This window comes from Balearica regulorum, chromosome 4 (assembly GCF_011004875.1).
Source record: "Balearica regulorum gibbericeps isolate bBalReg1 chromosome 4, bBalReg1.pri, whole genome shotgun sequence".
NCBI classification, from domain to species: Eukaryota; Metazoa; Chordata; class Aves; order Gruiformes; family Gruidae; genus Balearica; species Balearica regulorum.
Window position 1 is genome coordinate 72859072 of NC_046187.1, and position 20115 is coordinate 72879186.

Consider the following 20115-nt stretch of genomic DNA (forward strand, 5'->3'; position numbering starts at 1 on the left):
GAATGTCAGGGAAAAGAAAGCCATTCTGCCTTTCTCACCCATTCACATGCTTACAATAAAATTCAAGGTAGATAGATACAGCCAATACTAACGCAGCCTGATGGATGTTCCTCTTTGAATCTGGATACAAATGTTTGTACTTGTAATTATTCAAACCTGCAATCTGCCTGTGGTCTTGAGCTAAGAAAATATTTCCATGTAAGCAGAGGAAATGTGTTTACTTGATGCTTAAACTTGACTTGAAAGTGTACTCATGCACTGGATTTAGTGGGAGAAGACCAGAGTAACAGGACTCCAGTTATTAACTTGTCTAGGAATTAATTTACTTAACAGCAGTTTTTGGTAGAGCAGTTGACTTGTACAGGTTGAATCCTTTAAATATTTTGAAAATGTTGGGTATTTATCTTGTGTTTATGGTAAGTTTTCTGCATTGTTCTGGTCTAACTATATGAAGTCAAGAAAGTCACTAGTATGGACACCATTGTTTCTGTTTCTCCAATATGTGTTGTATCTAGGGGCTTTCCAAGTATTTTGTATATGTTATAGAATATGGCTACAGGCTAACAGGAAAAGCAATTGCTGTTCAAAAAAGGATAAAATTTAGAACAGCAATAGCTGAAGTCGAAGCTTGTAGAGACTTTAGATGTTGCTGACCTGTTTCTTAAATTGACAAACTATAGTAACTATTTTAGTGTTATTAGTATTTAATAGTACTTGAATACCGCAGTTATACAAAGTTTAAGGAATAGAGGTCTTTTATGACAAGTATTTTCTGAAACAGCACATCACTAATGTTTGTGTATCATGATAGTAATACTTGGTTTTTTTCATCTTGTGTTGGCTCTATTTCGGCAGTTACTTGAAAATATTTTTTTTTTTCTTGATAAAATCTGAACACCAATAATAATAAATATATGCATACACCAAATATAAACTAGTTTAAAGATGTTGAGGAGAGAGGAAGTATTTCAGACATAAATGATAATTCTTGTTTTATTTGCCAGATTTTTGTTTTTTTTTTATTTAGAAGTTAGCTTTACTTAATCGGGCTGCTTGATTTTTTTTATTGGTGTATTAAAACACTGTTTCAAAGTTTTATTTAGTTTTGTTTGTAAATTATAATAATTTGCTAATTTTTATTTAAAATACTTAGAAACTGATACGTGTGTCAGAGAGGAAATGTAATTTTTCTGTCGAGTAAATGGTTGAACACGTTCACTATATTTTGTCTTCAGTTTCAACAGAATGTAAGTGCAGATTGTTCTGCAGCCCTGATATCACACGTAATTTATGTGTGTTCTGTGTTTAGGTTTAATTTAAAAAATGGAACGGTATGCTTCATACATAGGATGTGAGACTTCTAAAGTGCCGTTATCTGATATCGCTCAGAGGATTATGACAGCTTTGCAGTCTGTTCCTGTAGGAGAAGTTCAGACTAGCACAAAGAATAACCAGAGTGAGTAAATCTTAGCCTATTTAAGTGTTTCTATTTTCAGTTGAAAAACTGAAACCCAAACAAACCAATATTAAACTTCTAGTCCCTATTTAAAAAAGAAAAAAAGGTGAGTGTAGGTTTCCAGTTTTAGAGAAGAAATTAAGCCATAACTGACATTTCCTGGGACTTTTCTGATTAAATAATGCTATGTGAGTGCAAGGAACTAGAGTATTAGCAGCACACTCAATTTCATTGTGGTTTTTTTTTCTTCCTGTTCCTGCTATGTGATATAGAAGTAGAAGAAAATTTCAAACTGTTAATTAACTAATACTGTAAATTAAATGTATATGTTAACTTGATTCTGGACTACATATTAAAGATCACTAGAGGTACTAGGAAGTTGCCAGAAGGCCTGTGAGCTCTCCAAACTCATACCTCTCCTTTAAACACATGTTTATTAGCAACTCGCACCTTGTGAGATTCTATGGGGAAGAGAGACAAAAGTCCCACTGGTAGAACAAATTAGGTGATGTTAAAAGTGCCTCAGCAGATCGTAGGCTGTTGAGCAAATCTTACTCAGAATGTTGTGGATACTAGGGAGGTTTTGCAAGATGGAATTTTTATTCTCAATTCAGTGCATTTCATAGTCTGCCAGTCTCTTCCCTTCCTTAATTTTCCTGTGTAATATTTTGTCTCAGACTGCAGAACTCTGTACTGTGTGATATGTATGTTGTGTTATGTTGTCCACTCTTGATCCATTCACTCTTTGTCAAGCTGTAAAATTACAGATTCTCTGTTTTTTTAAAAACCCCATGAAGGTGTCTGGTATCTTTAGCCAAATAAGCTTGCTGTTGTCTTTGTAGTGCTGCTAAATCCTTACTCACTGGGGAGTGAAAGAACAGTATAAGCATTTAGTGGCAGCAGGTCACATGACTAGCTTTTCTTGCTCTTGTTTTCCATGTAGTAATTACTGTTTCTAGTGTACAGGCTAAAGAACAAATTTATTTGAATTGCTTTTAGGAAATTGCCTGTATATATAGCTTTAGCTGATCAGAATGGATCTGGAGAGAGCAAGTTTACCTCCCTTAAAAAAAAAAAAAAAACAAAACCAAAAACCAAACGCAAAACTTGTCATATTGGTTTGTTTCAAACTGTATTGAACTGTATTCTATTGATAGATCTTTAAAGATTAAATTCCACTTAGTGGACAAACTGCCTTTAGAAGGTAAGTACTGGGTTCAAATAGGACAAATATTTCTGGTGTTGAACTAGGGGGTGAAATTCTGTGGTTATCTTGGCAGTAGAGCTTGTTCCATCTAGCCTTAAGAAGGAGTTTGAAGGCAAGGGTGGGTGTCTACTGCCATCTGGTGATACTTTTTCATAAACCAGAAATTTGAGGTTGCATAGATCTTTAGATACCTGTCATACTGAATACCGTGTGCTGAAGGAGAGAAATGCAATCCTAATCATCTTCTCTGGAGGGTGAATTTGTCAAGAAAAGGTATCTAGCTTTTAAACGATTAAAAACACTGAGTGTAAACTTGGTTACTATCATTCTTAAATTATAATTTTATTGTTGTGGGAAGTGTCAAGACAACCAAACCTGAAATGTTTGAAACTGCAATTACAATTATGCCATATTTGCTATTCTAACAGCTCAGCTAAGAAGTCTGAGCTGGAGATAAATAACTGATGATATACATACACCAACATGAACCTGCATGTAATACTATAAAGTAATAAGCTGAGTTTCTTTTGGAGACTTAGTCTTTGAAAATGCTTTTTGTAGTATTTTAAGTACAGGGTCCTGGTTTGCCTAGAAAAAATTTTTTTAAACAGTGTCAGAAATAGATCACCTTATGCTTTGTTTGACATTGGTCATCAGCACATTAGATTCGGAAAGTAATGCAAATTTCATAGCTGAAAACAGCAGTGCAGTGTTGTACTTGGTAGGGACCAGGAGTTAGAAGGGGACAAAATACATCTTTTGCCCATGAGATGTCTTTTGGCTGGGCAGTAAAAGAATCTAGGGATAAAGGAATCCTAACTAATTGGAAATTCTGGAGAGACCTGTGCTTCAGTGGAGTTCTGTTTTTCCCTGTTCCTCTTCCTGTACCTACTGAGTTTGTAATTATTGCTAGCCTGTTGCCCCTTGTTTTATTCCAGTCTTCCCTTCTCTTCTTGGAGCTACTGGGCAGTGTTGAGGGCAGAAAAGAGCAGGCATGCCCTAACTTTGATTTAGCATGGTGCAGAGTCCTGAGGTGCATTTACAAAGCCTTCTTTAAACTACAGCATCTGTCTGCTTTCAGATCTGTAGGCTAAGTATCTCTGGTAGTTCAGTGGGGGGCCCAGGCTAACAGCTGTGCGGTGGCACAGGGCTCTACCTTAGACTCAGCACTGAGAGCCATCCTGCTTCTTGTCGTGCTAGTTATTACCTTACCCTTCTGTCAGTTGGAGAGGTCTGAATTCTCCTTGCTCTCTGTTCTTGTCTGGTCTTACGATACCTGTTCTGTTGTGAGGATGAATGATGTGAAAAAATTATCCTCTGCAAATGAAGCATGATCAGTTCTCTGTAGGGCATGATATGCTAAAGATGTGTATGCAAATAGTGTTTTACTGCAGAAAATTATTGTGTAATAATATTGCCTAGTTCCAAGAAAACAGATAAACTGTGAAGTACATAGAGGTTTTTTGATTTATTTTTCTTCCTTCTTGCCTGCACCCCCAGCTTTACTTTGACCAAGATGGGATGTGTTTTTTTGAAAGAAGGAAATAAGCGTGTTTATGGTATTATAGTAATGCCTCTTTGGAATACCGTGGAAAATGTTTGTCTGCTTTGTAGCAAATTCAAATTAATTTTTTCTTAATGGGGACAAAGCACAGTTTTGAATATGCATATTTAGGAACCTGCAGGGCCCTTTTAAGCATGAATAATATTAATTTGAGGAAAAGGGTTGTCATGGAAAATTTGATTGCAGTTATTTTATGTTTGGTAAAAGTGTCGGTAATGTAACACTGTATGTAATGTAAGTTATATGCATGGCTCTCAGATTCATTTGTATTGTAAAATGTTTCCCATTCTTTTTTTAAAGGTATAGAGAAGACAAAGGAAAATAAACTAGGTGATAAGGATGCACATCTGAAAAATGAGAAGGCAAGCATTTTGTAAGATTGAAGGCCACTAAAACCAGTCTTTTTATAGCAGGTTTGAAGTTGTTATAGGCTGGCTTTTTCGTAACAAGCTTTATTACCATATATTGCGTACACTCCTGGTTAAGATAACTTTCTTCTGTCTTATTTTGCACTTGGCATCTATTTACCTATAAGTCTTGGCCCTACTTCTGTTACCCTTTTTGTAAGAAGTTAGTCTGTTGTGACAGATTGATCAGAAATAAATGAGGTTGCCACAATTAGATAGTTACTGGGTTTAAAAATGTTCTCAAACCTCTGTCACTGAGGGTCGCTAGCACATAATCATAAAGTGAGCTGATTCATATGAAAAATTACTTTGTATTAGGAAGTTTAACTTTTGGGTTAATCATCTCTCTAAATTTGGTTTAATGTGCATGCGAGTGAGTGCCAGTACAAGAATGGGAATGGAGAACTGGGGCAGCCCCAACTCAAGCTGTGATTGTAATATCCATTGAGTTAATTGGCGAGTTGCAGATACTGCAAGTGTACTCCTGTCCCAGCTGCAAATTTCACAGCCTTCCTTACTCTGACTCTGGTGCACGTTGCATGCTTCAGCAAGTCCATTCAGGTTCACGATGCAGAAAACTGGTTTCTTTTGTGAGGTGGGATAGTTTCCTGCAAATTAAATTGGCTCATAGATAAACATGCAGCTGTGGGCGCACATGGGTAGTAGTGGAACCCCTTTTTGTGATGATTAGGTGCTAATTTTGATTCCATGCATCTAGTGAAATTTTCCTACCTCCACATAAATTATGAATCTACGTCCCAGGAGTTGTTTTCTCTACTTCCAGCCATGTCATTATTTCTCATAGAAGATCAGCTTTTCCTGGAAGCTGCTGCTTCTCTCTGTGGTTAATTGTAGTTCCAGCTGTATTATTCTGACTTGAAAATTAAATTGCCTTGTTCTTGTTTTTGAACCTTTAAAAGCAAATTGCTTATTCCTGATTCTATAATTACTTGAGTGTCCTAATTCAAATTCTGCAGTGTTAAACAATAAAACAATTTGCAGTTTGACTGGAGAATACGCTTGAGCTGTCTTTCTACAGCTCTTAAATATTTGGTCCTTCTGTGATATTATTTTTTCCACTAAAGGGAACTTTTTATAGTTTTGCTTTTTGATTTAGCATTGCCTAAGTCCAATTAATTTATTCAGAACAACCACTGTTCATTTTGGTAGTAGCAAAAGCTTAATTGGCTCCCTTTCTCTATTTACTTAGAACCTGTTAATTGTACTTTTGCTGTAGAGTTGATTCTGTGAAGTATAATCTCAAGCAGTCTAAGCCTTTTTCATCTTTTGACTCTGTAGTTTTGAGGTTTGGGAATATGGCAACTAGGTTAAGGAATATTGCAAAACCAGGAAAAAAAAATACTGTCTTTGTCATTCTGGCTTGTTCAATCAATACAGATTGAATAGAGATGGATAATATCCTTTGATCCGTGAAAATTGTCATCTTGGGGAGTGGATGGGAGCCCTGCGCAGCAGTAACTTGTGGTTCTTTCAAAGTCAGAAGGCCTTAGTTTTTGGAAATGGTAATGCCAGAAGAGGTACTGAAGGAGACTGGCTGTCCTACTAGAGCAGAAAACGTAGGAATTATGAGAGGCTTCAGTTCCTTTTCAATGGAGTGGGTGAATATTACGCTTATGCATGATTCTGAGACTAAAAGTTAGGAGACATCAACGGTTAGAGAACTCACAAGAGAAAGTGTTTTTTATTAGATTCAGTGTGAGATCAGGTTCAAAATCTCCCTCCTGAAAGATGCTCTGGTGGGCTATAATCTTTCTGAGGCATTAAAAGATAGTAAGACACTACAGGAATGCTTCACTTCAAAAAAGGAAATTACATAAAAATGAGGGGGCTTTTAAAAGAAAGATATATGGAATTTCCCCTCCAAAACCAAAACATTTGTCGGTATTACAGGGATTTATTCAAAACAAAATATTGAAGACTTAAAATGAATACTAAAATCTTTCCAGGAAAAAGAAGTATGACTAAGCATCAATATGAAGGAGACTAGCTTTTTGCATGTTGACATTTTTTAGTAAACTTACTAGAATTTGTATTCTTTTATAGTTGCCTCATTTGAGAAGTTAAATGTAAATATACAATAGTATAGTCCAAATAAACTTTGAGAAACAGCTGTCAAATGCATCACTAATAATACACCATTTTTTCAAATGCCTCAGGAGTTGAAAGCTTGCCCGTAAGACCTGTTGATGATCAAGGTGTAAGAGGAGTATTGAGGGAAGATAGAGCCCTGTATATCTGTAAATAGTTAAACATGCGTTTACCTTGGGGAATCTTGCAAATGTTGCTTTATGTAATGTGATTCCCCTAAACTGACTTTGTTTTGTTAGTATCAATATTTTTTCCATAGAATATAACTTCTTGAAAAGCTTATCTAAATTAACATCTATTTTTATTTCTCTTATTAAGTTGAATAAATGGTTCACTAAGAAATTTCCCATTTTCCCAGGAGATTCATGATTCCACAATTGCCTTATTAAAAACATCTGCCAGCCCTGAAAAAAGTACTGCTGCTTGGATAGTCAGGACAATACATACCGATGAAATGCTTTGCTGTCAGGATACCAAAATAGTGAGCTATTACCAGGATTTAGACTTTCCAACATGGGGATATAGAGAAAGAAATCTTTCAATAGAAGCAAAAAACCTGAGCAATGGTGAAAAGAATATAGCTACTCCCTTTAAAAGAAAGCAGGATGTACCTACATCTTGTTCAGAGAAAAGGAGATTACTTGTAAAGACCTGCACTTCTTCATGGGAAGGAAGATACAACTGTACATCTGGACAAACAGAGTCTTCTGAAAATTATCCCTGTGATATCAGGAATTTGGGATGTGAAGAAAAAAGAGAATTGCTTGCAACTATAGAACAGGCAGTGGCTTTTGTAACTACTATGATATTTCAAGATGGTTCTTCACAGCTCAGCTCAGAGCAGGTTAGTGAATGATGTGTTTTGTTTAGAGTCAGTTTTGTAGAACCGTTGGAACTGTGCATATGACAGATAAACACAACTTGTGTTCATTGGGAACCTAGAATCCGGACCAGTTTTGTGTATTATTGCTTACCAAAATATAAGTGTAAAATGTAAAGCTTAATACTTCTGACTACATTGTATTTTTACCTACCAAGTAAAACTTAAAGAAAATGAAACCGCTTGGGCTAAACAGGCATTTGTATACTTAAAGTGAGACTGTTCGAATTAGAATATTTTTCTTCCTGCTTTGTACTGTCACTGTGGATTTTTGTTTCAAGGCTGAAACTTGCATGCTCCTCTACAGTGTCAATGGTGTATGCAAAAACTCTAGTGTACATAATAGGTTTCGTATTGTAAAATATTTGGGAAATTTTCTTTATAGGATTGCATAAAATCTGTCAGAGGAAAGACTATTGTAATTATATTTAACAGGCCTTAACTTCATCAGTAAAAGGAGTTGTCGTGTTAGTGAAGAATCAAACTGATCACCCTTGCCCTCCCGGTTACTCTTCAACAGACTGTACTTGGAATGCTGCTAATGAAAATGATAAATTAATTTATTTAAAAACTGAATGGTCATATCTTTGGGAAGAAGAACAACAAGCTCACAAGAAATTTGCTTGGTGAGAGTATGTAGGAAAAAAATACTATTTTGCTTTACATATGCTTTTAGCGACAGTGATGTTAATTACATGGCACAGGCTTAATCTCATTACATGTCAAGCTCATTGAATTTCATATTAGCTGTATTAGTTTTGTGTCAAGCCTGGGCTAATATAAACCAAATAAAAATAGACTATTCCTTTGGGCTCAGCATATCACTAACTGCAGCACTGCAGAACTAGGCTGGGATTCTGGTAGGAGCTGTTTACATTCACCTAGAAATCCTTTATGAATAGCTTACAGCTACATGGCACCAAAAAAAAAAATAGGATTCTTCCAGGTTTATCTTTCTTGTATCTTATCTTCCACTTCCTGAACTGCATTTCTTACCTAGTATGTTTCTGATTATGTTATATGCTAATATTTTTAATTTCTGAGCATGAGAGGCTTTTTTAATGGCTTTTGAGATCCCAAATGAGGTTTTCCTAACATTCAGTAGTAACGTTACATCAAAATTACAAGATCATTTTTAACATAAATGCTTTGTGTATATGCTTAATAGTTGGACTAATTTTTTTTAAAAGTTGGATTATATTTTAAACTTCCAACTAGCATACCCAAAATCCATTTTTATTCCTTATTATTAACTTTGAAATAGTATCCCATAAAGGGAGGAATGAGAAATGAATCTGATTCTTAGATATAATAGTGGCATGTTAAAACTTCTTCAGAATATTTTAGAGCTTTAAGTAATAACTGCTTTATTGTAAACTACTGAATTTGGGTTATTAAATTGTAAAGCATTCATTTTCAAGATGTTGAACTTGGTTGTTAGTTGCATCTCTGCTGCTGCTCCACTGTGACTTGAAACAAATCACTTCACTTACCTGTACTTCTCCAGCTGTAATAGTGGAGTTATATGACAATTAGTTTAGTAACTTGTTAGTTTGAATATAGGTTGTTCTGAATTGAGGATAACATATCAATAAAGCACGTACATATGAACAGTAAAAATTCAATAAGTTGAATAAGCCTATTACCTTTAGGTTTCTTCTAATTATTTCTTGTAAGAATGGTACAGTTGTTTAATTGTGGATCTACACTGTATACAATAATACCTTATGATCTACACAATTTCTGTTATGTCCAAAGACTTGGTACTTTGGCTTCATACCACCAAAGATAAACTTGAAAGCTCTATAAAAATTATTTTTCTATATTGCCCAAAATAGACCTTATAAAAAAAATGACACAATTAGTAAAATGTGTATACTAATACATATAATTATTAAAATCTATTTAAAATAGCATGGATGTGGGGACTATGGACGTTTTCAAAAGGAACGGAACAATGTGACAAAGATGAAGCATACTAGATTTCAATAGCGCATTAACACTAGGCAATTATGGCAATTTAGATTGTCTAGTACCTTTTAAATAATAATTTACAATACGCCATTAACTCAGAAGCCTCTATGATCTTATTTGGATATATTGAAGTATTACAGGGATGCCAGTTGCTCTTTTGGATTAAGATTGCATTTAATTTTGAGTATCAAATAAGGATTTGTTTTCTTTATGAATGCATGATAAGGCATATCTGCCAGGATGTTTAATTTATTAAAGAATGAAGCTTCAGGTATTATTGAATTGAGAATTTAATATTCAAATACAGTATTCTGTTGTTACAGGAATAAAGAAATGTCTTGTGTTCACTGTTTAGTATTAGGTGCTAATTAAATGTATAAAGTAAATAGATTCACTAAATCTAGGAGCAGTATAGTGTGTGTTAATGAATTACTTCTGTGCAGGCAAGTGTTGTTTCAAATGCTACATAGCAAAGTTCCAATTATTTGCTTCAACGCAAAAGATTTCCTGAGGACCCTACTGCAAGTTTATAGTAATGAAATTAGCTGGAAACAAGGTAACTATCTAATCTATAATTAATCCTATAATTTCTGTGCTTTTGATGTTTCTGTTAAAATCGCTGTAGATTTTAGGTGTAGAAGTAACTAGATTGGTGGGTAAGTAATATATTGGAAAACAGAATTTTAGTAACCATGGAAAAGAATACCCTTCTTGGGGGAAGTTGTGGCCAGAGACTTGGTATGTCAAGATGATGTATTTCGTCTCAGAGTAGGAATCAAATAATTGAATAATTTAAGGATAACTTCCAGTAGAAACAAAAGCTCTCAACTCAGTCCTGACTATAGATGAAAAGGTCACTATTAAATGTTCCCTAGAGAAACATTCTCTGCTCAAGAGGAGAAGCTAAAATAAATTCCAGAGGTGGTCATAGTTATCAGAATTAGTAATCACTTGAAAGGGTTCGTGTGGTTTTTTTGATAGGAACAAATAAGACACTTTTGTATGGATTTAAAAGAAACTACAAACTGAAGGTATATTAAGATGTAAAAATAATGATTTTTTTTTTAATTGGTTCTATGTATCAGGTTACTGCTGACCGAATTACAAAAATAAGTGTGACATTTCAGGAAGGGCTCCCTCTATGGAGAGTCTTCAACATCTTGCGTTCACCATATGAAAAGTTTCATAAGTAAATCATAGTAAACTGATGATTTAGAATCTAGTATGAAGATCTACACAAAAGACAATTCTGGGAAAGGGAGGAAGAAATGTCCTGGTGGTTCTGGCTACTAGTGACAGTTTTATAGCCTGTACACACAGGAAATACTAGATCTAGGTTCGATCTTATCTGATGCATAGGATTTGAATCTGAAGCTTCTAGTATCCAAGTATCTAGTATCTTGTCTTGTGGGGTTTTTTGGTTGTTTTTTGTGTTTTGTGGTTTGTTGTTTTTTTTTTTTTAAACGTTGGAAGTTGATGCTTTCTCACCCTTTATTTCTGCTATGGTTATTTTTTACCATACACACAAAGCCTGCCTTTTTTAAGGTAAAATGCCATCTTTGTAAATCAAACACTGAAATTCCTCTGTATGTCATATTGATTGCAATGACTTGAATGATTGCACTCATTCTTAAACAGTGGAATAGACACAGATACATTAGCCCTGACTCATAAAATATGGCATGCTTTGCCATGGGGATTCACTAATGTTTTGGAGTAGAAGGACAGGACTTGAGTACCGTTTCACAATTTTCAGGAAAGTATGCTTTTATCTGCACAGACTCTTCTGTTCACTTTACCCCAGCTTGACCCTGGTTTTGCTTCACTCCTTTCAGCTTTTTTCTGTCTCAGTTCACATGTGCTGCCTCCTCATCTTGAAGGTGTCATCCTCTTCCCAGGACTGAACTAGTGGTTATAAGTCATTACTGCTACGCTCAGCTTTGGTGAAAATTTTAGTTGGCAAGGAAGGGATTGATGGTTGGGTGGTTTGATTCTTCAGGTAGAGACTGTCTCGTGCTCATTGTAAATAGAGATACGAGAAAAGGATCTTTGAGATATCTCGGAGACTATTTGCGAACAGGAGTCTCTTCTTCCGTGTGTCTTTGGTAAGATGTATTGTTATTAAAAAAAATGTGCTTATTTCATGCAGTCTTCACATGAGCTTGTGAATGTCCAGCATCTCACTGGACAAAGCTTTCCTGCAGCCTCTAGGCACTTTCCAACTGCCATCAGCTGCCAAGTGTTACTGCCCATCAGTGAGGCTGAGTTGCGTAGTCTGCCTCCTCACAACGTATCATTTGAGTTCATGGCAAATCTGTTACAGTTGTCAAAGTTTCATTTAATTCCTGTAGGGATTAATTCCTACTGAAAGCAGTGGAAATCCTGTGGACACATCCAAAGTTTGGTTTTGGAGTGGATTCAGAGTTTGGCATACTTAGTCTTAGCCTTGGAATCATGAAGCTTGTCCTTTCAATCACAGAAAGACTTTCTTAGTAGTACTGTCAGAAGGGTATCCTTGGGACAATTTCTGAGGCTGTTCCTTCGCATCTGTTGGCTTCTGAGGCAAATAGCTGTTTGCATTCAGAGAAAAGGATAGTGAGCTACATCAAATCTGGTATGAGACCATGCAGATGAAGTGTCCTTCGGTTATCTGACCATTCCAGCAGAGCTCAAGCTGATTCAGGGGCAAGATGTCTCCTTCCCTAACATCTACTGAGCAGCCACATGAAGTTCTTTTCCAGCAAGTTTTATCAGTAAACAAGTCTGGTTCTCTTTAGTCCTGCAGCTGTAACTTGCATTATGGACATTAAAGCTTGCTTCCAGGTAACTGAGTCTCTAAGATTATGTGGTATGGAGTTCTCTAATCTACCAATGTACCTGTGGGTTGTCGTTTGCATTTAGATATAGGTATCCTCTTCAGTCACCTCTAAGTAACTATCTTCAATTATATCTCAAAGTATTCTAGTTACTAGTTTCTCTCTTTCTTTGTAGTACTACAGTACATATGTTGAGATTGTGGTTAAAAGGGGAATGAAACAGCACTAGAGTTGCTTCATCCTATGTATCTATATGAACATGAGAGAAAGCGCAGCGTAAGCACATAAGATCCTATAGGACAAAAGATTCTGATTTTTGAGAACAATACATTGTACACCCGTATGTAAATTCATATATACATTAAAGATCTCAGAAATCTGATTGATAGGAAGTAGATCATAGAATCATAGAATAGTTTGGGTTGGAAGGGACCTCAAAGACCATCTAGTTCCAACCCCACTGCCATGGGCAGGGACACCCTCCACTAGACCAGGTTGCCCAAAGCCCCATCCAACCTGGTGTTAAACACTTCCAGGAATGGGGCATCCACAGCCTCTCTGGGCAACCTGCTCCAGTGCCTCACCACCCTCACAGGGAAGAATTTCTTTCTAACGTCTAATTTAAATTTACCCTCCTTTAGCTTAAACCCATTCCCCCTTGTCCTGTCACTACACTCCCTGATAAACAGTCCCTCCTCATCTTTCCTGTAGGTCCCCTTCAGGTACTGGAAGGCTGCAATTAGGTCTCCCTAATCTTCTCTCCCCTAGTCCCCAATAGCAATTGTGTGGTTATCAATCAAATTAACAGCAACAACACTGTACCAGAGGGAGATACCCCTAAGAAAAACTTCAATTTGAAATTTTTCATTTATAAGAAAGGCTTTTGCAGTCAGTCTTAAGAACCAAAGGTTTACTTACATTTTAAAACTTTAAAAAAACTCAACAAAAAAACCCCCCAAACAAAACCACAAAAAACCCTTTTCAAAAATATTCAATATTGAAATTACTCCTATGTAGTCATGGTATTGACTGTGTGTTACAGCTGCCAATTCAATCTTTAACATTTTGTATTGTAAATTCTTGTCTGTTTATGATATGTGTCTACAGGAAAGATGGGTAAGACTCTTGAAGTATTTCTCGATATGGGAGGTAATTTAAATGTTTTGATTGTCAGAAATAACTTATTTTTGTAGTTGCTGATAGCGTCGTGTTAGATCCAAGGATTGCAGCCTGGCTGATAAACCCCAGCGACACAGTTCCCTCCTTTGAATGTTTAATACAGAAATATTTTGAAAAGCCTTTTTCTGTGGGAACAGTAAATACAGATACAGGTGCTTTGAGAAATGCATCAGTAAGTAGTTTGTTTTAAATTGTTTGTGGTTGGCTTAAAAAAGGAAGGAAATGATGAAAGAATTGCTTTTGCTTACAAAATATTGAAAAAATACAGATAATACTTCTCTGATGGAAGAAAATAATTGTATTAATACTACTTGTTGTAAATCTAATTTTAAAGGGGAGCAGGGAAGAGTTCACTGCTTTCTACTAAGATGGGATCATATTCTTCAGGAACAGCTGTAAAATTCTTCTTCAAAACCCTAAAGTTCAGTAGCAATATTAATTGCTATATAATCTGTTGGGTTTTTTAATTTCACCTATCTGCAAACTGATTTCCAGCTTTCCTTTCCAAAATGTCTAATGCCATGTTCTCTATTTCCTGTGAACTTGTAGCCTCTATTTAGTTAATTGTTATTAACAATTTTGCTGAATTTCACAGCTGGTAAAGACACCACATCATAGGCTGAGTAACAGTAGGGAGTCAAATGTGAACCTTCAAGCAGGTGTATGAAAAATATGTGAATTTTTATTCTCAATAAGAGAGAATATGTGATTAACTTCTTAAGAAGTTATTCCTGGGACTATACAAATGTCTTGCTGTCTGTTGAAACTTATTTCCTGAATGTTATAAGACTTTGTTATTTGTATTTCGGGCCATGGTGATCTACTCTGGACACAGCCTTCAGAGATTGTTTGGATGATAAAAATAGATGTGCAGCAACCTAAATGATGTTTTTTGAAACCTTTCACTTCTCAGAGGCCTTGCTTGTTCAGGCACAAGTATTGTAACATGATTATGGGGCTTCTAGGATACAAATCCACAGATGTCAAGTGGGTTTAGAGCATTGACAGAGGTCAGTTGTATCAACACGTACCCATCAGTATGGACATTTCTGAGAAAACCAGAGCCAGTTAACTTTAAAATGCTAGATGTAAACTGCAGTTGTTCAGAAGCCACTTCATGAATTAAGCTATTAGTGTAGGGAATGGACAGGCAAACCGACAGAAGCTGTAAACTTCTTGGTTATTTCTATGTGATGCCCCCTCCTGTGATTCAGCATCCTTAATCTTGTCTCTTTCCTTAGCTTGACTCAGTCTTTTGTTCTTCATATATCACATCTATTCTTAGTTATCATTTCTCAACTTTGTCATCCTGATTCTTAGCTCTGAGTTAAATACTGAAGTCTTATTTCCTTCCTGCCCTACTTCAGGTCTCGTTTGTTTCCTTGCCCCAACCATCTCCAGTGCCTTTATGCTGACCTGTTCACCCAAGTCTCAGTTAATGCTTCCCTCTAACATCCTGTGATCATTCCTCCCTGCCATTCCTTATACAATTAATTTGTTCCCTGGAGTCTCCCACTTTCTTTTTGGCTTCTCTGTATGCTCAGTAAATCCCAGTTCTTCCTGTGAATCCTAGCTCTTTGCCAGAATTCTCTCTTCAACTTTCTTACTCTGACTTTACTGGGAGGTTCCTAACAGTTGTCTGTACTCCCAGAGGGACCACCAGTGCATCTAGATATTTCAGCTTTGAAGTGAGCTCTGCATCCTACCTTCAAGGGCCGACCCCTTCTAGTCTTGCGAAGTTCAAGCCTGCTGTAGGCAAAGGGGAAGCCTGTACAGTAGGTGTCCATGTGTCTACTCACAAATGACCAGCACAAACAAAGTTGAAGCTGGATAGACTAATAGCCCTTGAGCAGATGGGGAACCTGCATGGGCTGACAGTGGAATTCATTACCCCATTTTAACTCTTTTCTGCTGCTGAGGCTTTGCTGGGATATGCCTCCCACTAACAGACATCAGCTTATGTAGAATCTGTTTAGTTTTATCTGCTGTTATCTTGACTCATATGGCCATTTCAAGATAAAAACAGCTATTGTCCCGACTTAAGCACGTTCTGAATGACTGCAGCACTAGTGCCCCCGTTGCTTTTGGGTATGTGGTAGGAAAATGTGTCTGCAGCAAAGATTACTCCAAAACTGGGATGATTCTGGTTTTAGCATGAAACATAACTTCCTGTAACTAATAGGTGTCTCCAGACGCTTCTGGTATGCTTGGCACTTTTCCTCTTTTCTTAAAAATTAGTTGGACCAATACGATGAAGTTCCTGTGATGGTTCTTCCCAAGCTGTGTACCAGAATGTTTGCCTCTGTAGCAATAATGTGTTATAATTTGTCCTAATATAAAGTAATTTTCAGTCAGTTCTGGTTCTATTGTGTTTGTGCAGCAACAAGTAATTTGGATTCCTTCTGCATTCTGCTTGGATCAAATAATGGATGAAGCATTGTTCTTGTCAGTTTGCATCTGCTGTAATGTTTTGGTTCCAGACTTCTGTTTTTCTTCAGATAATGGGGCTGTTTTGTAAACAGGCCAAAATTGTGAGTTTTGTGTATAAGGCAGATTTTTATATGCTGTTGGGAGGATGAATTATGTTCACCTGTTGATTTACAGCTGACTCCTGTACTATGAGGGCACAGGATCAAGTGTTTAGATGTACTGATGTCTCACTCCCCAGAAATACAACCAGAAGGTTCTGAGAGTCATCCTGATGACAAGGAGGAGATAATGGCATCCCGCTCAGGGAGTAATTCCTGCCTGTTCAGAGATACCTTCTCACAAACTCAGAATCTTCCTTACCTCCCTGGAGAGAGAAGGTCCTCCCATGTCCACTATTTTTTATATGAATTTAATTTCTCCTATTTTAGAAAAATCCTTAATTTGGAGGCCTGTTTAGAATGTATAGACCCTCAAGTAGGAAAGATTTTGAAGATTTCCCAACCTCTTTGATTATTCTTACCTGCTTTTGCTTCAAAAGAACTTCTGTTCTGGCTGGACAGATTAAAAGCCCTGGAGAACCATAGTGTTCTGACATCAGACCTGTTCAGAAAATATTCTTGGCAACAATTTCAATGGCAATCTTTCTGTTCCAGTCCATAATTCATAGCTTAATGACATCCATTTTAGTAATCTATTTACATTGCATATACTCTTCCAGATGATAGAATCTTGTATTTGTTCTTTATGAAATACTAGACATTTCATTCAAACTGAAGCATTGCCTTTATTTTCTATGCTATCTTGGAGGAGAGTGTAAATCTGGTAACAAGTAAAAATGTCTTTTTCTTTCCTTCTTGTCACAGCAAGACCAAAGGAAAGATTCTGAATATATCAAATAGAAACCATGAAACTGTGAAATGGGCAGCAAAGTGAGATTTGGTAGCATAATTTCTGAGAGCTTACTCTGGTAAGGAGTAAGTGCTTTCTAGCTCAATTTGAGTGGAGAAAGCAGAATATATTCCTTTTGGAGCAGATTTTTTCCCTCCCAACTGTTGGCATTTCATGAGAGCAGTAAGGTAAAGCTGTAGGATAGCTGCAAGTCTGTAGAGGAAAGAGACTTCCACAGCTCATAGCATGAGAGCCCCTCTTAGTGTTCCATCAGCTCCAAGATACGAATGCAAATAATAAAGGGACCATAGAATAATTAGGATTCCTTTAAAATGCTCATAGGATGAATGTTAAACCTAAAGATGGATTGCTTAAAAGATGCCCAAGGAACCATCTCACTGCTTTTTCAATTGAGATTCCATGTTATTTCATGGCCATTTGGTTTCCTATTCTATGTGTGTGTATATATATATATTTTTTTTTTTTTACTTTTTACTATTCTTGGCAGAAAGACGTAGTTCACTTGGGAAGCAGATTTTAAATTTATTTTGAATCCTTCCTATGTGTATTAATTTAGTAGAAATGATCTTGGAATACCCTGTTCACTGAGAGTCTAACCACATCTAGGTCAGTCTCCAGCAATGTGGCTATTGAGGAGGAAACAGAGGGTGTTACCAAATTATCTTCTAAAGTGGTTAGGATTCTTCTGGCCACAGAATTGATTTCTGCTCTGCTGAGTCCTCCATGTGATGTATGTTATGCTCATGTTGTCAAACATAAAATAGTAAGCTTAGGCATCCTGCAGAACTTGATTCATCTCTTTTTCTGTAGGTCATGTTTTCTAAACTTATTATTATTTTTGATTCTCTTCTTTAGCCTATCTGACATTTAATATCTGTCTGAAAGTATTGTGGCCAAGTTTCTCCAATACTATATGATGCTATATCATCAGAAGTATTTATAAACACAGAGTAAATGCCTCTTTTTGGCATAAATGTCACACAAGTGACCCTTAGCTTAATTTCACTGTTTTACATAACTAAGAATTATCATAACATATCATATGTAATTCCATGTAACTTATTTTCCTGCCTTCAACACAGACCAGTGTGTGATTCTTGGGGAAGAATATGTTGACAGGCAAGTATGCAACTTTCATCCTCTGGAATGCTGTCCTAGGTTCTACGGTTTGTGGCCCAAAAAATTGACAGGATAGTGCCAGTGCTTTTGTACTTAATGACTTGGATGCAAATTTATTCCATAATTTTGATTGTTCAGCCATCATTGAAGATACAGACTGCAGGAAAGAAAATCTACATCTACAGCATTTGTTACATTCCTATCTTTCCTTACAGGAATTTAGTAATGAAAAACAGGACTTCAGTGTTTACATTTTGTGTATTAGCCTGATAACAAATTTAATAGGTTGACATTACATTTATTTTTGGAGCTAATGATCATAATCTTAGTGTTTGTATGCATTTCAAAACTGTCTTCTGGCCAACTGAATGAGGTGACACAGCTCTGTGCAGAACACCTCTGGAACAGAAGGGAAGGAAGTGAATAGTTTGGACACAGAAGAGGGGCAGTACTGGTAGGAGAAGGAAAATTGCAAGGAGTTTTTCCTCATTTTACAAGTAGTAATAGAATTCTGACTTCAATGTCAAAGGCAGGATAGTGATACTATTTCTTTATACTTGGTCTGTGCAAAATGTAAATACAGGAACAGGTAAAATCTTGAATGTTCATGACCTGTACTGCTTTGTTCATTGTGTCTGTCAGAGGTGGTATTACTAAAATGTTAAATATAACAGGAGACATACAGAAAAATCTATTTATATAGTTTAATACCTTTTAAAATAGTATACTAAATATTTTTGTTAGCATTAAAATTCTTGATTTTTTTTTAAATTTATTTGTATCAGTATCAAAACTTAGGTGTGAACTTGGAGAAGCTTTATAATGTAATGATGGACCTTGCTCGTGACTTACAGGTAAGATATAAAAAGTAATTACTCAGATAAAACTTCCGAGGTATTATCATGAATTGAAGAGAGTTAGTGATGTGCTTCACATTCAAACCAGAATCTCTACTTGAGTTAAATAGAATGCTTCAATTCTTACTGATTTACAGAGCTGGTCAACATTTAAAATAAAGTTGTCCATCAAATTTGCCATTGTTTCCAGAAGGAGGAAATGGTTAGTCTGAAGGTTAATCTTTAGAAGAAACTTTGCAAGAGTTAACTAAATATTTACATGAACATTCTAAGAAGGGAAATGTTCAGAATTTTGTGACTTTTCTTTTGGTATTTTAAAGCTATATGAAACAGCCTAAAAAGTGTTAACAAAGTTAAAACAGAATGTAGCTGCTTTGGGGGGTTTTTGTTATGCATTCCTTGGGTACAAAAACTCTCAGTGTATCTATTGCTGTAGGTTGTATTAGCCAAATACTGCTTAAACACTGGGAGAGGCTTCCTAGAGAGGTGGTTGCTGCACCAACCCTGCCAGTGTTTAAGAGACATTTGAATAATGCTGTTAACAACATGCTTTAACTTTTGGTCAGCCCTGAAGTGGTTGGGCAGTTGGAGATGATGATTGTAGATCTCCTCCAAATGAAACAGTCTATTCTATTCTAGCCCTTATTTAGCAGTTCAGAATGCAGCTCAAGAAATCTTTTAGTAGTTTGTGTGTGTGTGTGTTTTCTCCCTGTAATTGTATATCTGGAAAAGTGTCAGAATTTAGGGACATGCGCAGGTTCTGGTGGAAGGTACATCATAGGATCCATGGGGTTTGCATTGAAATTGGTGGTAGCACGTGTAGGGCTTAGACCTTTAGTTGACAGAGCCATATTAATCTGGATATCTAAGTGGCCCAGCAGTATGATGAGACAATCTGTGAAGGAAGGCAACACCAAAGGCACAGAAACACTGAGAGCCAGTCTACAGGGGTTTTTAGACAAGTGTAGCTGTCTACTTCATTTGGTAGAGAAAAAACAGACTTCCTTTTCTTTGTAACTAAATAGATACCCCTGTCATCTTTTATTTTCTTCCTAATGAAAACAAATTTGAATGGTTGCTTAATTGCTCAAGTGAATAAAGAAAAAGGGATAACTCCTATGTCCTATTATAATAGAGCTTGCTCTAAAAATAAACCATTTAGAAAAATGATGCATGTATATTTCTTTATTACTATTCCTGTACAAAAT

General features: G+C 36.2%; 1 protein-coding gene across 1 annotated transcript in view; it reads left to right on the forward strand.

Moving 5' to 3' along the window:
• POLN (DNA polymerase nu) overlaps positions 1 to 20115 on the forward strand; it is a 134176-nt gene that overhangs the window by 8937 nt on the left and 105124 nt on the right. The window contains exons 2-8 of the mRNA XM_075752671.1: positions 1310 to 1456; positions 4528 to 4589; positions 7102 to 7587; positions 8059 to 8249; positions 10041 to 10153; positions 13607 to 13764; positions 18836 to 18904. Coding sequence (XP_075608786.1) covers positions 1324 to 1456; positions 4528 to 4589; positions 7102 to 7587; positions 8059 to 8249; positions 10041 to 10153; positions 13607 to 13764; positions 18836 to 18904 — 1212 coding nt within the window. The 5' untranslated portion in view covers positions 1310 to 1323. The remainder of the gene's footprint in view (positions 1 to 1309; positions 1457 to 4527; positions 4590 to 7101; positions 7588 to 8058; positions 8250 to 10040; positions 10154 to 13606; positions 13765 to 18835; positions 18905 to 20115) is intronic.